This window comes from Sinocyclocheilus grahami, unplaced genomic scaffold (assembly GCF_001515645.1).
Source record: "Sinocyclocheilus grahami isolate Dianchi unplaced genomic scaffold, SAMN03320097.WGS_v1.1 scaffold102.1, whole genome shotgun sequence".
Taxonomy (NCBI): domain Eukaryota; kingdom Metazoa; phylum Chordata; class Actinopteri; order Cypriniformes; family Cyprinidae; genus Sinocyclocheilus; species Sinocyclocheilus grahami.
Genome location: NW_015505281.1, coordinates 1,620,307 through 1,638,652, shown reverse-complemented (window position 1 = coordinate 1,638,652; position 18,346 = coordinate 1,620,307). Strand labels below are relative to the sequence as shown.

The 18,346-nt window shown below is 38.2% G+C and overlaps 3 protein-coding genes and 1 long non-coding RNA gene across 7 annotated transcripts; 2 read left to right on the top strand and 2 right to left on the bottom strand.

Moving 5' to 3' along the window:
- The first annotated feature begins 910 nt into the window (after positions 1-910).
- maea (macrophage erythroblast attacher, E3 ubiquitin ligase) lies at positions 911-10,635 on the top strand. Of its 3 annotated transcripts, none has more exons than XM_016276398.1 (9): positions 911-1,058; positions 4,339-4,521; positions 4,610-4,813; positions 4,880-5,002; positions 5,226-5,302; positions 5,444-5,552; positions 5,701-5,834; positions 6,027-6,222; positions 9,024-10,635. In XM_016276398.1, exons 1-9 carry the CDS (start codon positions 990-992, stop codon positions 9,117-9,119), a joined length of 1,191 nt encoding a protein of 396 aa, XP_016131884.1. In that variant the 5' UTR covers positions 911-989; the 3' UTR covers positions 9,120-10,635. The 3 variants fall into 3 exon arrangements, with proteins under 3 accessions (XP_016131884.1, XP_016131886.1, XP_016131885.1); XM_016276400.1 differs by lacking the exon at positions 911-1,058 and adding an exon at positions 1,090-1,161; XM_016276399.1 differs by lacking the exon at positions 911-1,058 and adding an exon at positions 1,366-1,622.
- Positions 1,477-17,423, bottom strand: LOC107588349 (uncharacterized). Its single transcript, XR_001609569.1, has 4 exons — positions 17,328-17,423; positions 8,370-8,376; positions 3,128-3,129; positions 1,477-1,486 (listed from the first exon to the last, which is right to left on the bottom strand). It is a non-coding gene; the product is annotated as an uncharacterized lncRNA (long non-coding RNA).
- On the top strand, positions 11,116-14,043 carry LOC107588337 (L-asparaginase). 2 transcript variants are annotated; one of them, XM_016276405.1, is made up of 6 exons: positions 11,116-11,369; positions 11,472-11,567; positions 11,682-11,842; positions 11,926-12,009; positions 12,085-12,247; positions 13,487-14,043. In XM_016276405.1, exons 1-6 carry the CDS (start codon positions 11,154-11,156, stop codon positions 13,580-13,582), a joined length of 816 nt encoding a protein of 271 aa, XP_016131891.1. In that variant the 5' UTR covers positions 11,116-11,153; the 3' UTR covers positions 13,583-14,043. The 2 variants fall into 2 exon arrangements, with proteins under 2 accessions (XP_016131891.1, XP_016131892.1); XM_016276406.1 differs by having other exon boundaries at positions 13,492-13,550.
- LOC107588335 (fructose-bisphosphate aldolase B-like) lies at positions 13,778-16,755 on the bottom strand. Its single transcript, XM_016276401.1, has 7 exons — positions 16,483-16,755; positions 16,078-16,132; positions 15,078-15,238; positions 14,828-14,911; positions 14,567-14,741; positions 14,282-14,481; positions 13,778-14,105 (listed from the first exon to the last, which is right to left on the bottom strand). The coding sequence occupies exons 1-7, from the start codon at positions 16,738-16,740 to the stop codon at positions 14,010-14,012; spliced, it is 1,029 nt and encodes a 342-aa protein (XP_016131887.1). The 5' UTR covers positions 16,741-16,755; the 3' UTR covers positions 13,778-14,009.
- Positions 17,424-18,346: the final 923 nt, after the last annotated feature.

Below are 18,346 nucleotides of genomic sequence, written 5' to 3'. Positions count from 1 at the left end.
GGACACGACTAGAAATCAGTGGTTAAGTTGTATTTACAACACTGTTCCAGAACACTTCAACCCAAATACTCAGATGTGTGCAGCGCATTTTATGGAGGACTGTTTCCTGATCCTGGGAGAGTAACGTTAGACTACAATGCCGGCTGTCCTGACTCACGGACTGTAAGTAAGTTTTTTATATTTTTTATTTTTAAAGCGAGTTTTTTGGGCAGTGTAGAGTAGGGCTTGTTGTTTGTCATTTCTCCGATCACAAATGCAGACAGGATTTTATGTTTACGCGGCGCGATGCAACACAACGCGTAAAAAGACAGTATAAGTCATTATAATCCATAATTATATCCCCACTGGATGCAACAAATGCCTCGTTTATAATGGGTTTTATTGGTTTTGTCTCGTCGCTCCGGAATACGGCATCAACAGTATGGTGAGGGGCGTAACATTTCCGTCACACGCTTGAGGTATTCGGCCAATCACAACGCACTGGATAGCTGACCAATCAGAGCACACCTCGCTTTCAGACCGATGAACTTTGTAAAAATCGACGCGTTTCAGAAAGGTGGGGCATAGAGGAGAAACAATAATGTACAGTATGTGGAAAATAATGTGTTTTTTTAACCTTAAACCGCATTAACACATTTCACTACACCAAATAATGTTCTTTTTAGCAGCATCATATGACCCCTTTAAAGACTCCCCTAAAACAGTTCACACCAAAACTACGCCCGTATGTCCATATATCTGTAGCCATTTGAAATTAAAGGCCTTTCAATCACGAAAACGCTACATAACATACATGTCGCATTAGCGGTTGTTTTTCATTTAAAGATGGCATATTTTCAAGCAAAAACAAAACAGCCTAGCTTTGTGAAGCTTCTGAACCGCACCGTCACACTAGCGGGCGGTGTGGAGCAGTCTAGCCGCATGAAGCCCAAAGCCGCGAAGAAGACGAACAACCGCTCCATGAGCTTGTAGTTCCCAAAAAAAGCAAGATGGCGGTGCAGGAGACAGCAGCTCAACTCTCTATGGCCCTAAAGGTGCAGGAATACCCGACTTTAAAGGTCTGTCAAGCCTTTCTTCTCCATACTCTAAACGTGCAGTCGAACAGATCCCGTCTGCGTTATATAACCGTCAGTCTAACGGAAACGATCGATCCGATGGAAAGTAAGTTGTGTGACTGCATTTAGACAGTTAACTGGTTAGCTCTAAGGCTAGATAACTTAGCAAAACAAGTCTCACACAAACAGATCTTGCCGAGGTGATAGCAAACTGTCGAGCGGCTGTATCGAGGGATATATACATGAGAGCAATAAAGACGAATAATGTCAGTCTGATGCCTGTCACCCTTGCGTTCCGACAGTCTTGTTTTATCAGGCGCTGTTTTACCCCATCACAGGTTTGTCCACTAGTGTAACCAGCGAGCAATGCAGTTGAAGGCAGATTGACGAGAATCGTTCATGGTAGTAACACGCTACTCTATAATCGAGTACTGGTCAGTCTCGTATATGCGTTTGATTTCGATTTGAACGCGGTCTTCTCTGAGGCTGTGATCCAGACAGCATGGGCTTCGTGTGTCTGGATAAATGCTGGAGGAACACTCACTCGCCAGTGGTGACCGGAGCTCGGTATGCATGCGATCTGTGCACTATATGTTATTAGGATGATATTGCATCATGTTGTGTTGATCAGCGGCAGCTGTTAGCACGTTTATAGCTCAGCTGTGGGTTCTCGATGAGGGGCTTATTATTTAATGGTTGGCATACAGCACCTTTGTTCTCTGCGTCACAGATTTTTCCCGATTGATCGCGTCGATTTGGATGAATGCTCAAGTGAATCGTTTGCTGATGAGCTGAATGCCTTGTAACCCGATTAGCTCATGGATCTGCTGTAAAATGACGCCTGTTTATGTGCACGCACACTGAATGTCAATAATATATGGTCTTCACTGCTGTGTCAAGGGCATGTTGCATCTGAGCTTGTCTTGCAGCAGCTCTGGGAATGATTTTCCAGTACCTTCTTGATCATTGCATCATGGTATGAACTAGTCACTATATTCTTTTTGTGCAAACTCTATTATGGAATTATAAATAAAATGTAAATGTGTGGGCCAGTTCTTTTTTTTTTTTTTTTTTTGAAGGCACCGATTCTTGTAAGTCATAAATCATTCAAATGGGCATTTATTTATACAAGCAAATTGTGTGATAGTTTACAGCTGTAAAGCAAAAAAAGCAAATTGTGTGATAGTTTACAGCTGTAAAGCAATACATTTTTCTTTTTGACAGTCAGGTTTTGACATTTGTATGGTTAAGTTAAGTGTATAGGCATACATAGATGAACAGTAGTTTATCTTCTATTGTTTGATAATGAAAGACATGTCACACGACTCTGTTCCCCTTTCAGGCTCTGTCTTTACATTTATTTTGAAAGCTGAAGCTGCGATTATGGTAAGGGGCGTTACATTTCCAACGAGTGCTTGCGGTGTTCGGCCAATCACAATGCACTGGGTCAGCTGGCCAATCAGAGCAGACTGCGCTTGTCAAAGGAGGGGCTTTGTAGAAAACTAAGCGTTTGAGGCGGGGCATGGAGGACCTACAATAATGTACAGTATTTGAAAAATAATGTGTTTTTCGAACATTAAAGCATGTCAACATATTCTGTTACACCAAATACACAAAATAATGATCTTTAAAAAAGCATCATATGACCCCTTTAAAATTGAAATGAAATATTTGATACGGTATGATTTGGTGCTCGTTTATGCATCAGTGCTTTTTTTCAATCGTTTGCATGTATTCTGGCTCGCATTCACTTCTCGCTGCCAAATTAGGTTGCAATCCAATAAAGGTTAAATCTGCAATAATAGCATTGACTGATGTAGAGTGTGTATCTACTCTGAAACATCTGTACATGAATAGAGCATTGCAAATGTTGATACTACTTATCTGCCCTGGTTGCAAGGTGACAGATGGCCTGATCAAAATAAACTGGCGGATGCTGAGAGATAAGATTGAAGGTTTATGCATCGCTGCCTCTTCCACAGCTGCGGTACATGGCCTAATGATCATGTACACCTTTATGACCTTTTCTCTCAAATGGACAGCTGAAAGAACACAATGCACCATTGTTAGACATCTGGAACTAACTACTTAATGTATTAATGTCATACTTTATTTACTTGTGCCATGTGGAAGATAAAAACTAATTGGGGAATCTTCAAAATTAAGCCTTTTTTAGTCAAGAATAATTGCTTACTGCGAAATATATATATATATATATATATATATATATATAAACACGAAATAAATTAATAATGAAGTAATTGTAACAGTGAGATTGAACTAGTGACTGTTCCTTTACTTTTTCATTTATACTGAATGCTTAAAGGCATAGTTCACTGAAAAATTCTGTTGTTATTTACTCGCCCTTATGTCATTCTGAACTCATAAGACTTTTGATTGTCTTCAAAATGCAAATTAAGATATTTTTTAATATTCAATAGGTTAACGCAACCAAAATGTTCAGGCATTAAAAAGTACCAAAAGATATGGTAAAAGTAATCCATATGAATCTAGCAGTCTTCTGAATAGACACAATCACTTGATATGATTAACAGATTTCATTTAGGCTTGTATTCACATATAAACATTGATTAATGCACATATATGGAGCAAATCAAATATGATCATTGGAGGCTCAGCTGTACTTGCTTGACACGCAAGAACAAACCTCATTGGTTCTCATGCATCAAGTACAAGAAAAAGTGTTCGAATTTTTATCACATGTTAATGTAAAAAAAGTTTGCGTAATATAACTTGTGTTTGGTGGTTTTTATTGTATTTGTTATACTTGTATTTTTTTTTTTATTGTGTTTGCCATGAAAATAGCCTAAGATGCTGACATGGCATTAAATAAAAATATACTGCTACTCAAGCAAGTACATGTTTACCATATTTCATGAGCTCTATGTATTGCCATTGATCACTGTTTATACATGAATAATCTGTTTATCATTTAACATGATCATGTCTCTTCAGAAAACGTGAATGAAACTGCTCAGTTCACTTTTTGAAAGTTTTGGATGAATGCACTTTTCGTGAAGGGATGGAACTCTCTGGTTTCATTAAACATATTTCAAATATGTTTCGAAGATGAACAAAATTCTTAAGAGTTTGGAACGACATGAGAGGAAGTAAATGACAGAATTGTTATTTTTGGGTGAACTGCCAGTAATGATTCCCTCACGGGAGAATGTGCTTTGTGAACCCACACCATGAAGAACGATATTACGGAGCTTACCGAAAACTGTGCCTGGTAGTGAAATGCAGTTGTTTATCTCAACAGGTTCCTTATGAAACCTTGAACAAGCGCTTCCGAGCAGCTCAAAAGAATATAGACCGGGAGACCAGTCACGTGACGATGGTGGTGGCAGAGTTGGAGAAAACACTCAGTAGCTTTCCAGTGGTGGATACCGTAGTCTCTCTCCTGGATGGAGTGGTTGAGAAGCTCAGCGCCCTCAAGAGAAAGGTATGCTGAGGCATCATGTTGAATAGATTCAATTTTACTGCATTTGTACCATTTACGCTAAAGAGTGAAATGGTTTCATATCTGATAGGCAGCTGAGTCTATCCAAGCAGAAGATGAGAGCGCCAAGTTATGTAAGCGGCGCATAGAGCACCTGAAGGAACATAGCAGTGATCAGCCAGCCAGTGTTAATGTTTGGAAGAAGAAGCGCATGGACCGCATGATGGTGGAGCACTTACTACGCTGTGGCTACTACAACACCGCAGTCAAGCTAGCCAGACAAAGCGGGATTGAGGTGCGTCTCCACTTTTTCTGTGCAGCGAGTAAGATGCTTTTCTCATATGATGTTTTGTCTTTGTAGGATTTGGTCAACATAGAAATGTTTCTTACTGCAAAAGAAGTTGAAGAATCTCTCGAGCATCAGGAAACGGCTACCTGTCTGGCTTGGTGCCACGATAACAAGTCTCGCTTACGGAAAATGAAAGTAAGAAACTGGGTTCAACTGGGTTTGTTTTTCTCTCACTTGCTGTTTTCAAATATGTACTGGTGTTTTAACTGTCATTATGGAGCCACATTGTGGTTATATTTCTTGCAGGCTGGGTTTTCATTGGCTTACGTTTCATTTTTCATTTTGTCATTGCCTGAAAACGATGCAGTTTAAAAGGTAAAGTTTATTCAGTTTTGTTGAAATATGTCCCTGTTTCCAGAGCTGTTTGGAGTTCAGTTTAAGGATCCAGGAATTTATTGAACTCATTCGACAAAACAAACGGATGGACGCAGTAAGGTATGAGTTTTTTTTTTTTTAATGCTAGGTCTTCATGGCTGGACATGACATGACTGCGATTCCAAGTTTCTCTGAATTACTTGAATTTATTGTTAAACAAATCATAGTTGGTGTTATTAAATCAAAATGAATGTCCTTTAGACATGCACGCAAGCACTTCAGCCAAGCAGAAGGAGGGCAATTGGACGAGGTACGGCAAGTGATGGGCATGCTGGCGTTTCCCTCAGACACGCACATTTCACCGTATAAGGTAAATTGCCTTTCTGTTTCTATATTATCTGAAATGTGTCTACCACTCCAAGGAACTGTTTTGATATTGATCATTAATTGTTTCTGAATATGCCATCGTAGCAGGTACAGGTTCAGTGGTCCGTAACATTTCTTGTCTTATCTCCCAGGATCTTTTGGATCCAGCTCGCTGGAAAATGCTGATCCAGCAGTTCAGATATGACAACTACAGATTACACCAGCTGGGGAACAACTCCGTGTTTACCATTACCCTGCAGGCAGGGCTGTCTGCCATTAAAACCCCGTATCCTCTCTGCAGAAAAACATTCACCATCCTTAGGGTTTTCAGTTTGCATGTCTAGCCAGATAATTTATGAAACTCTGGATTTTGAGTAATATTGGGCGATTTCAACATACGGTGATTATTTTAAATGACTGTTAATGGTTCTTAAATCAAGTTGTTGAGTAGTTGTTAACTTTAATTCCAAGTTTACAGGCAGTGTTACAAAGACGATGGCACTTCCAAAAACCCAGATTGTCCTGTCTGCAGTAAGTCGCTGAACAAATTGGCTCAACCTCTTCCCATGGCCCACTGTGCAAACTCAAGGCTGGTGTGCAAAATCTCTGGCGAGGTCATGAATGAGAACAACCCACCCATGATGCTGCCTAATGGCTATGTTTATGGATACAATGTGAGTTTTGAAGCTAGTTTTGTGTTCTGCTCTTCAGTACTCTGTATTTACAGTGCCTTGCGAAAGTATTCATACCCCTTCTTTTTTTTCACGTTTTGTTATGTTGCTGCCTTATGTTAAACTGTTTTAAATTCCTTTTTTTCCACATCAATCTACACTCCATACACCATATTGACAAAGGAAAAACAGAATTGTCACAACTTTGTACATTTATTAAAAATTAAAAAAACATAATAATAAGTACATTGCATAAGTATTCATAACTAAATATTTAGCTGAGGCACCTTTACAGTCTCACGTCTTTTTTGTTTGATGCGACAAGCTTTGATCATCAACATTTGGCAATTATCTGCCATTCTTCACCTCACCTGTTCTCCTCTCAATCTCTGTCAGGTTGGATGGGGGCAGACGCACATTTTCAGGTTTCTCCAGAAATATTTGATTGGGTTCAATCCCAGGCTATGGCTGGGCCACACAAGGACATTCACAGAGTTGTCTATTAGCCACTCTTGCTGTGCTTAGATTCATTGTCCTGTTGGAAGGTAAACCTTCTGCTTAGTCTGAGGTTATGAATGCTCTGGACTGGGTTTTCATTAAGGCTATCTCAATATTTTGGTGCATTGAGCTTATCTTCTGCTCTGACGAGTCCCTCAGTCCCTGGCACTGAAAAAACAGCCCCACAGCATGAGACTGCTACCAGCTCACTTTACTTTTGGGATGCTACTCTGCAGGTGATGAGCAGAGCTGCTTACCTTCAAACATTATGCTTGGAATTGAGGTTCATCAGACCAGAGAATCTTGTTTCTCAGACTCTGAGGGTCCTTTAGGTGCTTTTATGCTAATTCCAATTGTTTTTTCATGTGTCTTCACTGAAGAGAGGATTGAGTCTTGCCACAATGCCATAAAGCACAGATTGTAGGAGTGTTACAGTTATGTTTGTCCTTCTGTAGGTTTCTCCTGTCTCCACATATGAACATGGAGCTCAACTAGAGTGACCATCAGGTTCTTGGTCACCAGTCTAGACAAAGCCCTTCTCCATCAGTTGCTCAGTTTGGCCAGGAGGCCAGCACTAGGAAGAGTCCTGGTTGTTTCAAACTTCTTCCATTATAGATAATGAAGGCTACATGATTCTGTGGACCTTCAGTGCAGCAGAATTTTTTCTGATCTCTTCCTCAGATGTGTGGCTTGACGCAAACCTGTGCGTTCTGAGCTCTACATGCAGTTCTTTTGACCTCAGGGCTTGGTTTTTGCTCTGATATGCATTTTCACCTGTTAGACCTTTTATTAAAGGGTTACTCCAACCCAAAATGAAAATTTTGTCATTAATTACTCACCCTCATGTCGTTCCAAACCCGTAAGACCTCTGTTCATCTTCGGAACACAAATTAAGATATTTTTGATGCATTCCGAAAGCTCTCTGACCCTCCCATAGACAGCAATGTAAGTAACACGATCAACGTCCAGAAACATAAGGAGATCGGTAAAATAATCCATGTGACATCAGGGGTTCAAGTGTAATTTTACAAAGCCACAAGAATTATTTTACTACGCAAAGAAAACAAAAATAACAACTTTATTCAACAATTCATTTCCTGCGCGTCACTGTAACGCCATTTTGGACGGTATCCACTGAATGTAAACAGCGTCACTGTGTCAACCGCACCACATGGATACGTTGTTTTCATTCAAATCAAAGCGTAAATAAATGTAGAAAACGTATCCATGGAGGACGTGGAGGGGACTAATTGTTGAATAAAGTCGTTATTTTAGTTTTCTTTGCGTACTAAAAGTTCTCGTAGCTTCGTAAAATTACGGTCAAACCCCTGATGTCACATGGATTATTTTACCGATCTCCTTGTTACGTTTCGTGACGTTGATCGGGGTAGTACCCTTGCTGTCTATGGGAGGGTCAGAGAGCTCTCGGAATGCATCAAAAATATCTTAATTTGTGTTCTGAAGATGAACGGAGGTCTTACTGGTTTGGAACGACATGAGGGTGAGTAATTAATGACAAAATTTTCATTTTGGGTTGGAGTAACCCTTTAATAAAAGGTCTAACAGGTGAAAATGCATATCAGAGCAAAAACCAAGCCCTGAGGTCAAAAGAACTGCATGTAGAGCTCAGAACGCACAGGTTTGCGTCAAACCACACATCTGAGGGAGAGTTCAAAAAAAATTCTGCTGCATTGAAGGTTCACAGAAGCATGTAGTCTCTGTTATCCTTAATGGAAGAAGTTTGAAACAACCAGGACTCTTCCTAGAGCTGGCCTCCTGGAAGAGGAGACACTTAATTTGTGTTCTGAAGATGAACGGAGGTCTTACTGGTTTGGAACGACATGCGGATGAGTAATTAATGACACAATTTACATTTTGGGGAGGAGTAACCCTTTTAAAACGTGTGTGCCTTTCCAAATCATACCCATTCAATTGAATTTGCCACAGGTTAACTTCACTCGCAATGTTGTAACATCTACAAGCAATATGAATGCTCCTGAGCTAAATTTCAACTGTCCCAGATAAGGGTTTAAATACTTATGCAATGGAATAATTTGCTGTTGTTTTTTATGTATATAAATTTGCTATTTGCTATTATGGTGTATGGAGTGAAGACTGATGTGGGGAAAAAAGTAATTTAAAGCAGTTTAACATAAGGCAGCAACATAACAAAACGTGAAAAAAAAATTTGAAGAGGTATGAATACTTTCGCAAGGCACTGTACACTACCAGTGTATGCTATTTGAAATTCTATATATTTCCTGTGTATATATAGTGATTAACATTCCCTTGCCTCTGGTTTTCAGTCTCTCTTGTCAATTCGTCAAGATGACAAGGTGGTATGCCCCAGGACCAAAGAGGTTTTCAACTTTTCCCAGGCTGAGAAGGTTTACATAATGTGATGGGAGCTCCACATAAGTTTTGGGACGTTAGGTTGCGATGCCATTGTAGGCTGGGCGAATTTCACATTGACACCATTTGTTCCTTGTTCCATGCAAGTGAATCTCATGGACAGTATGTCCTTGCCCTCAACTGGCCTGCAAGACCTTCACTGAACTGCTGGTTCAAAATCACAATGGAGTCGCTAAACGGACAATTGTGACGAGGGATTTCTTTTTTGTTGATGTTTTTAAAAGGGTTGATAGTTTGGCATTTATTTAACTGGTTTCTTTTCAGTAGTGTAAAACAAACCAACATGACTCCACATCAATCTCAAAAGAGCTTCTGCCTTGTAGTGTGTTCACAAAATTAATTATTAATTGTTGGTTTTTTTGAACAAAGGCACCAATTTAGGTCATTATTTTTAGATAGCTTGTGTGTAGGTAGTTGTAGAGAACACTCTCCGATCCCTTGCTTTTGCACCTGTGAAATCTGTGACAACTTGCATTTATGTTAACGTGATATTTTTTGACTGACATTCTCTGTGTGAGGCAACATGTTAAAAAAAAGTTGTAGCATTTATAGCAATACTGCTCTTTATCCGAAGTCTGTGGATGTACAGACTTAGAAAGACATGGCGGTGTTCTTTGGTGTCAGGCTGGTGTTAAAAAATCACATTAGTTTACACTTCCAACAGTAAATACTATACTGACTTATCACAGACTTCTTGTGTCATCAACATCATTCATCAAATAAAACATTCTGTGTATGACCAAAGTCCTTTTAGGACAAGTATGCAAGATTGAATTTTGATGGATATGCCTAAATTTGGAGCAATTTTTTTAACTAATGGTATGTTGTGTTATATAAACAATATCATATATTGTAATTAGTAAGGTCATGCTGCATTTAGTGCTGTTTTGTGACTAAAGGTTAAATAGCCAACTTAAAGCAGTTTTTGTTTTGGATCTCAGGGTAGATTCAAATCTCGCAGTTTTATTACATGGAATTTTTTTTTGTCCTCCAATGTTAAAATTTGTAATTATCCAGCCTTGATACCCTCGTTTTGTGATGTAAATGTCTTGTGTGAGTTTTCTTCTGCTGCAAAATGGATTAATATGGATATTTCATATATATATATATATATAGACTAGTTTTACATAAGTCTTACATGATTAGAATTTCCAAATTCATTGCAAGTAATCTGTAGAGTCGTTTTGAGCACAATTTTCAAACCAGGAAATTGTTAAAAGCACATTTCGTTAATGTTCCCCATGCACACATCCCTAGAAAGTCTCAGGTTTCACAGGATCAACAGCAGGTAACCAATGAGTGGGATCTTTGAAAGGCCCTCTGGTCTTTTAGTTTCACTTTAAAGTACACCAACATCCGTTCCTGTTGGAAATGATTCTCCAAGTATGTGTTTAACTGTAATTGTGGAAAGACTTGCTTAGAAACTGTGCATGCATGTGTATTTTGGTAGGGTAGATGGGTTGTCCGTGCCCAATTGCCAATAAAGATGGATTTGATTATGTATTGTCATTGTCTCCCTGAATCACAGGTGAACTTACACTGGAGAAAAACGAATTTCTTACAAATGAACATTTAAGTGAAAGTGAAACACTACTATTACTTATTACCTATCAGAAATAGTAATAGGTTTAGCAGTAGTGTGCAACTTATAATTGTTTTACCTTCTAGATTGGGAGCTTTGTGGTTTTTGCAGGCATATTGTAAGACAACTTGTCTGAGAATTAAAATACTTTATTCGAAAACTTACTATAATTCATGCAACGTTTTTATCTTCACTGGGGGTTTTTCATCGCGGTCATTTTTCTCGTGACTGCTTGGCGCATGCGCAAATAAACGCGCCAGGAGCGGGAACCTTGAGGTAATTTTAACGGTCGGTTAAAACAGCTACAGCACTGCTTTACAGGATACATATATCTTCAAAATGTACTGTAAGTAAACAAAAAACGTTATCACAATTCAACGTATATGACCATTTTGCCAGGCCTGTGAAATAGCCTGTACTTATAATCTATTTAAAAGTAATAATGGCGTATTATTCAAGTCATGTATTTAAAATTTTTAAACTTACCTTGACGTATACCTATACATTCACAGATGAGACAAAAGAGAAACGAGAGGAACCATACGACCCGTTGTTTCTGCCATTAACCAAACTGGGCTCTAAAACGCGAGGCCAGCCGTTCCTCTGCATCGTGGGCCAGGTGCTCAGTCTCGGCTGGCTCAAATACAAGACCTTTGAAGTGAGCTTACAAGTTTGCCATCTTCTATTTTTTTATTATTACTATTTTATTTTGTTGATTTGAGTGATGTAACGTCAAATGTGACTCTCTTTTTTTACCCAGGATGTCAATGCGATTGTGGCCTTGTTGCTGCCCTCATTAGCTTGCAGATGCATAGACAACAACGACTTACTGTCTTTGCAAGAGATTCTTGTCACGGTATGAACGATCATGCATCTAAGATGTAGAATGCTATTGACAATTTTTCTATTCTTTCATGTGGCCGGTTATATAATTCCTAATCCATGCTTTAATGCCTAATCTTGCCTTCAGATGGATATAAATGCTGGAGATTATGATGGCAACACTGTCATGCACAGAGCTTGTGAAAAGGGCAGAACTGATATGGTTAAATATTTACTGTCTATTGGAGCAGCATGCCAGCTGATAAACCGCTTTGGTTGCACACCTCTGCATCTTGCCATAAGAAACAAGTAAGTGATTTTGAGCAGATTTAATTATTGGAATATATATATATATATATATATATATTACACCATTGCCTTACGTATGCCAGACACTTTGACGTGATCAAGATTTTGATAGTGGAAGGAGCCACAGTGAGCCTAAATCCTGTGCGAGTTGGCATGGGACTCATCAAGTCAGTGTTCCAAACTACAAATGAACTGAGTCTGTTGTAGACATTTTTTTCATTCAGCTGTCTTCTCTCATTTAGGGCGGTTCTGACTAAAGACTGTCAGCTTTTGCAAGCATGGTACTTAGCTGGTGCAAACATGAACCAGGGTGATTATAATGGACAGACCGCTTTACATGCAGCAGTGGAGAAGAGGGACAAGAACTTGGTGTCCAAACTTCTTGAATATGGCGCCACCCCAGAGGTATAATAAAAGCAGATTTTTGTCATTATGAAAACATCTTCTGCTTTAAATTGTTCTGATTAATTGCATTAACAAGTTGAATGTTTAACAACCCTTTCCAAAAAGTGGTATACTTCAAGGCTATTTTAGTAAGTAAACTTAAGTAAAGTTCAAATATATTTTTAAGTATACTTTATGTAGTAAGTATACAAATATCAGTGTACTAGTAGTATACTTGTAAGTGTACTATTTCAATACTCCTTGGGACTAAATTGGCCCACTTTCTAGTATACTTTAAGTATAACAGTAGTAAACTTTGAGTACACAACTAGTTTACATCCAAATGTTTAGTTTGTACTGCAACTATACTAAAAGTGAACTTATAGGTATACTGATAGTTTGCTAATTAAATACTTGTAGTAGCATTTTTAGTACACTGAAGTATAGTCTCAGTAAAGTACTAGTTTAATAGTTTTATACTGCAAGTATACTCGTAAGTTTTCTTTAAGTGAACTTTACATCATACTTGAAGTATACTACTATGTCCCTATTTAGGTAATAATTTGTATATATTTTGTTACATGAATATCAGAACATAATAATCAAAAAACAGGATATCTGCTTGTAAACAAAAAAATGTTATCCTAGCTTCATGCATTCTTTTTTAAACACTTGAATGTGGATAAGTTTCATAAATAAAAATTAAAGAAATAAACAAAATTTTGAACAAAAAGCTGAAAAAAGACTATGAATTGGATTCAGAATGATAATCAAAACGTAGATAAAGTCGATCAACACCCCAAAGCTTGACAGTCATTATTATCTCTTCATTGGTTCGACATTACATCAACTTTACACAGTTCTGATGCTGTTTTATGTCTGATGATGGTGTTAGAATACATGTGGAAGCATCTGTTGTTTCAGTTTCTTCTTCACTTGTGTTTTTTGGAAATTCTGTACAGAAGATGTGTACTAGCGCCCCCTACAGTATAACAATGAAAACACGGATTCTAGGAGCACAATTATAGCTCAAATATATTTAGTATAAGTCAAGTATACTTAAATGTCATTTTAAGTATATTTCTGAGAAGTGCATAAAGCCCATTTCTGAGAAGTACATAAAAAGTAGACTAAAAGTATACTTTCCTATTTTTAATTTAAAAGAAGTATACTAATAGCACACTTGAATAAACTTCTTTTTCATAAGGGAACCCATAACTGGCAATGTGTAACATGCATGGTTTGTCTTTTCCCTGTCAGAATAGGAATATGTGGGGAAGGACAGCAGAAGATGAAGCAAGACAGAAAAATCTTCATGACATTGTGGTGCTCTTCAATCAACTTTACTTTTTCTAACAGCAGCTTGCTGTGTAGGACCTAGTCAAGCGGACCAGCTGATATCAGATACAAAAGCATATTACTTTCAAGTTTTTTACCTTGACAACCAAGTTAATTCTTAGTAAAGAATTCTAAGTGCTAGTCTAAGCGCTGTAAATGGCTGACAACTCTCAACTCTCCTCCTAATGTTTACACAAGAAATCAATTCAAATAAAGCAGGCATTTTATCATTTATTTCAAAACGAAAAGCATAAGTTGGTGCATATGCATGAAAAGTTAAACTAATCCAGGGTTAACAGAGTCTAGTTGAGTCATTCTTGGTAGAACTGCATGAACATATTTAATTTGTGCAATTAACACGTGCACACGTTGTCGTCATCTTGAATATCCTTTGCATGTACATTTTGTACTGTCCAGCACAAGTTGCTGTCGTTTGTTGTTGAGTTTAGTAGACATAGCTGGCAGTAAAGAGGGACTGTGTAGATGCCTGGTCAGCCTGACCTGAGGGTTTGTATTCACCTTTTGATGCAAGACTATTGATCTGAAGGGGAAAAAACAAAAATCAATATATGCAGCTTCAGCTGATATAGTAGGCCTATAAACTGACAACACAATAAAGCACAATATAATTTAGAAGTTTTGAAAAGTTGCACTATAGTTGTGACTTGATTGCCCATATGCTGTATTTTTAGCTTGAATCATAACGTCATTGATTACCTTGGCACGTGTGACGAAGGCGTCCTGTGCAGCCTTCTTGTTTGCTGCTTGTCCCTTCCATGCAGCTAGAGCCGAGGCCTGGAGAGCACGGCCATAAGAGAAGCTCAGCTTCCAGGGTCTGTGCAGAGGAAGCTGGTTCATGGCATTCAGATTCAGAGAGGCCTCCTCCTCACTTTGACCACCAGAGAGGAAGCAGATGCCTGAGAATCAGAAGAGAGATGTTGAACGTTTGAAGAGCACTCAAATGGACACCATCCTCTGAGGACCAGTGGAGGACTGTCTTACCCGGTACAGCAGCTGGCACGGTGCGTCTGAGAGCAGTGACTGTTGCCATGGCAACCTCCTGAGGGGTGTACTTCTTGCTACAGGAGTGTCCAGCAGTGACCATGTTTGGTTTGAGCAGAGTTCCCTCCAGATATACATGGTGATCGGAGAGAGCCTTGTACACAGCCGCCAGGACCTTTGGATGCAATTTGTTGGGAATTATTTTTGATGGATAATTTGGCTTTGCTCCACTTTTATTGGTTATTCTGGGAGGAAGCTTACCTTCTCAGTGGCATACTGGCACCGTTGCAGATCATGATCTCCGTCTGGGAGGATCTCAGGCTCTACAATTGGCACCAGGCCATTCTACAGGAACGAGGAAGAGTTCATGAGAAAAAAGGATCTTGTGGACAGTTTGTGAAGAAAAATAAACAAATTACTGGCATGCTATCAATTGTTTAGAGTCATATAAAAGACTGTTTATGGACAATAAATAGGATCCCATAAACAAAGCACATTCTGTTAGACATACCTGTTGGCAAATGCTGGCATATCTGGCAAGAACGTTTGCGTTTTCAGCAATTGCAAGAGCAGAGGGGCAGCTGTCAGAGATCTTAAGCACACAACGCCACTTGGCAAAATCACAACCATCCTTTTTGTATTGGGCACAGCGTTCAGACAGACCGTCCAATCCTGAGTGAAACGGATCAAGCAAAAATAGCTTCCTTTAAAATGGATACAAGTCAGGATAGATTACTGTCATGTTAAGATGCATTTAAAAGAATAGTTCACCCCAAAATGAAAATTCTGTCATTAATTACTCACCCTCATGTCGTTCCAAACCCGTAAGGCCTTCGTTCATCTTCAGAACACAAATTAATACATTTTTGATCAAATCTGAGAGCTCTCTGACTCTCCATAGACAGCAAAGTAACTGAAATGTTCCCAGAAACGTAGCAAGGACATTGGTAAAACAGACCATGTGACATCAGTGGCTCAACTTCAATTTGGCAAAGCTACGAGAATACTTTTTGTGTGCAAAGAAAACAAAAATAACAACAATTCTTCAACCACAAGTTACCGTCTTCTGCCATTTTGGAGAGTACTACGACGCATGTGCGCGCTTTCCCCTGAATGTAATCAGCGTTGTTTACGTTCAGGAAAAAGTGCACGCATGCGTCATGGTACTCTCCAAAATGGCAGAAGACGGTAACTCGTGGTTGAAGAATTGTTGTTATTTTTGTTTTCTTTGCACACAAAAAGTATTCTCATAGCTTCGCAAAATTAAAGTTGAGTCCATGTGACATCAGTGGCTATTTTACCGATGTCCTTGCTACGTTTCTGGACCTGGGAACATTTCAGTTGCGTTGCTGTCTATAGAGGGTCAGAGAGCTCTCAGATTTCATCAAAAATATCTTAATGTGTGTTCCGAAGATCAACGAAGGTCTTACGGGTTTGGAACAACATGAGGGTGAATAATTAATGACATTTTTCATTTTTGGATGAACCTAACCCTTTAAGTAAAAATGTACCCTGTGTGGTTGTCTCTCCATCTGTACCACCCAGTCCTGCTGTGCCTTTGTCCACCTTCAGGCACAAAGCACAATTAATACTTTTATTTATAACTAGGGTTGCAAAAAGGTGGAAAATCTCCAGTAGATTTTGGAAATATTCCAGACATTTTAGAAACTTTCCAGGATTTTTTGGAATATTCCAGGGATTTTTGGAAATATTTACGGAAACTTTGCAACTCTATTTATAACATTACATGACAAAACTAGTGAAAGGACCTTGTGTTTGTATGCAGAAAGAAAGAAGGCTTCTACAGTATTCAAGCAGTGCTTTGGTTATCTATAGGGCAATATCAAGCAAATAAATGCATAAACACATTTACACAAGTTGTTGAAAAAATCTTGAAGAGTGCACCTAAACCTCACCTTGATACCAACTACGATTCCCTTGTCCTTGATGACTTTTGGAAACGGAACTCCCTGGGCTGATTTCTGGTACAGTGTTTCATGGAAAAAGATGACACCACCAATATTTTCAGAGACTGAATTGTCTACAGAGAAGAGTATGTCACGAAAGCTGCGACGGTTCTCTTCAGTGTTCTCCACGTTTGTCTTCTGAAAACGCTTTGCCATGGTGCCTAAAATATGAAACACATCTAAACATCTGGAATGCAAGCTTACCATTACGTCTTCAAAAATACAATTCATTATTACTACAACCATAAAGCTGTTAGTATAACGCATTACTTTCCATAAAAAGTAACTAAGTAACGTAATTAGTTACTTTTTTGGGGAGTACCGCAATATTGTAATGCATTACTTTTAAAAGTAACTTTCCCCGACACATTTTTCCCAGCATCATTACTCCAGTTTTCAGTGTCACGTGATACTTCAGAAATCATTCTAATATGTTGTTTTGAATGATGTTGAACATACCTATTGCTTGATATTTTTGTGAAACTGTGATTAGATTCTGATTATTTGATGGGAAGAAAGGTGATGAATATACTACAGAAAACACAGCATTTATTTAGGCTACAAAAATTATTGATTTGCCTGAATATCTCATGCTAAATGAATCAAGGCCACATCTCCTCTAAATCAATGCAATAAAAAAGACATTATAGGGTTAAGTTGTGTCGTAACTTGCAAAGTTGTTCCGAGTTGTAGCGCTGTAATCAGAAATCAGACTCAATATGGTTTTTTATACCATATAATATTTTTAAAAAGGTTGGAGGTTTACGCTTTTTGTTAATGTGTGATTACTCAACGAGCAAACTGCCTGTGGCATTATCTAATTTCTATCAACAAGCTCTCAAGGCCTGGAAGTTATGTTATGTGCATAACTTTTCTCCACATAAAGCAATCTTGTGGAATAATGTTTTTATTACAGTTAACCGGAAATCTCTTTATTTACAGAGTTGGATGGATAAAGGAATTTATTTTTCATCTGACCTTTTTGATCAGTCAGCTGAGTTGCTTTCTTATGAAAATTGTATGAATAAATGGGCATTTCCCATTAAATATAGAGAATATTATTCTGTGATATGGTTTTTTATACCATATAATATTTTTAAAAAGGTTGGAGGTTTACGCTTTTTGTTAATGTGTGATTACTCGACTAGCAAACTGCCTGTGGCATTATCTAATTTTTATCAACAAGCTCTCAAGGCCTGGAAGTTATGTTATGTGCATAACTTTTCTCCACATAAAGCAATCTTGTGGAATAATGTTTATATTACAGTTAACCGGAAATCTCTTTATTTACAGAGTTGGATGGATAAAGGAATTTATTTTTCATCTGACCTTTTTGATCAGTCAGCTGAGTTGCTTTCTTATGAAAATTGTATGAATAAATGGGCATTTCCCATTAAATATAGAGAATATTATTCTGTGATAAACACCAACCCACCGGTTTATTGATGTTAATGAGAAGCCATATGTTGTGCCTTAACACTTGTAGAATTGAACCCGTTCTTAATTTAAATGGGGTGGACATTAACAGTAAAAAATGAACAAATACATTTATTAGAAATCTATTTTATGAAAAGAGATCTATTAAGCCTAGAGGGAAATTTTTCTGGAACGTTTGTTTTCCAGAGATTATTTGGAGAAAAGCTTGGCTTCTTCCCTTTCGGTTTTGTATATCTAACAAACTTCGGGAAATACATCTGAAAGTACTTCATAATATTTATGTTAGTAACTATACTTTAGCAAAATGTATGGATATTGATGAAAAATGTTCATTTTGTTCAGATCAGCCAGAAAGAATTCTACATCTTTTTTTTTT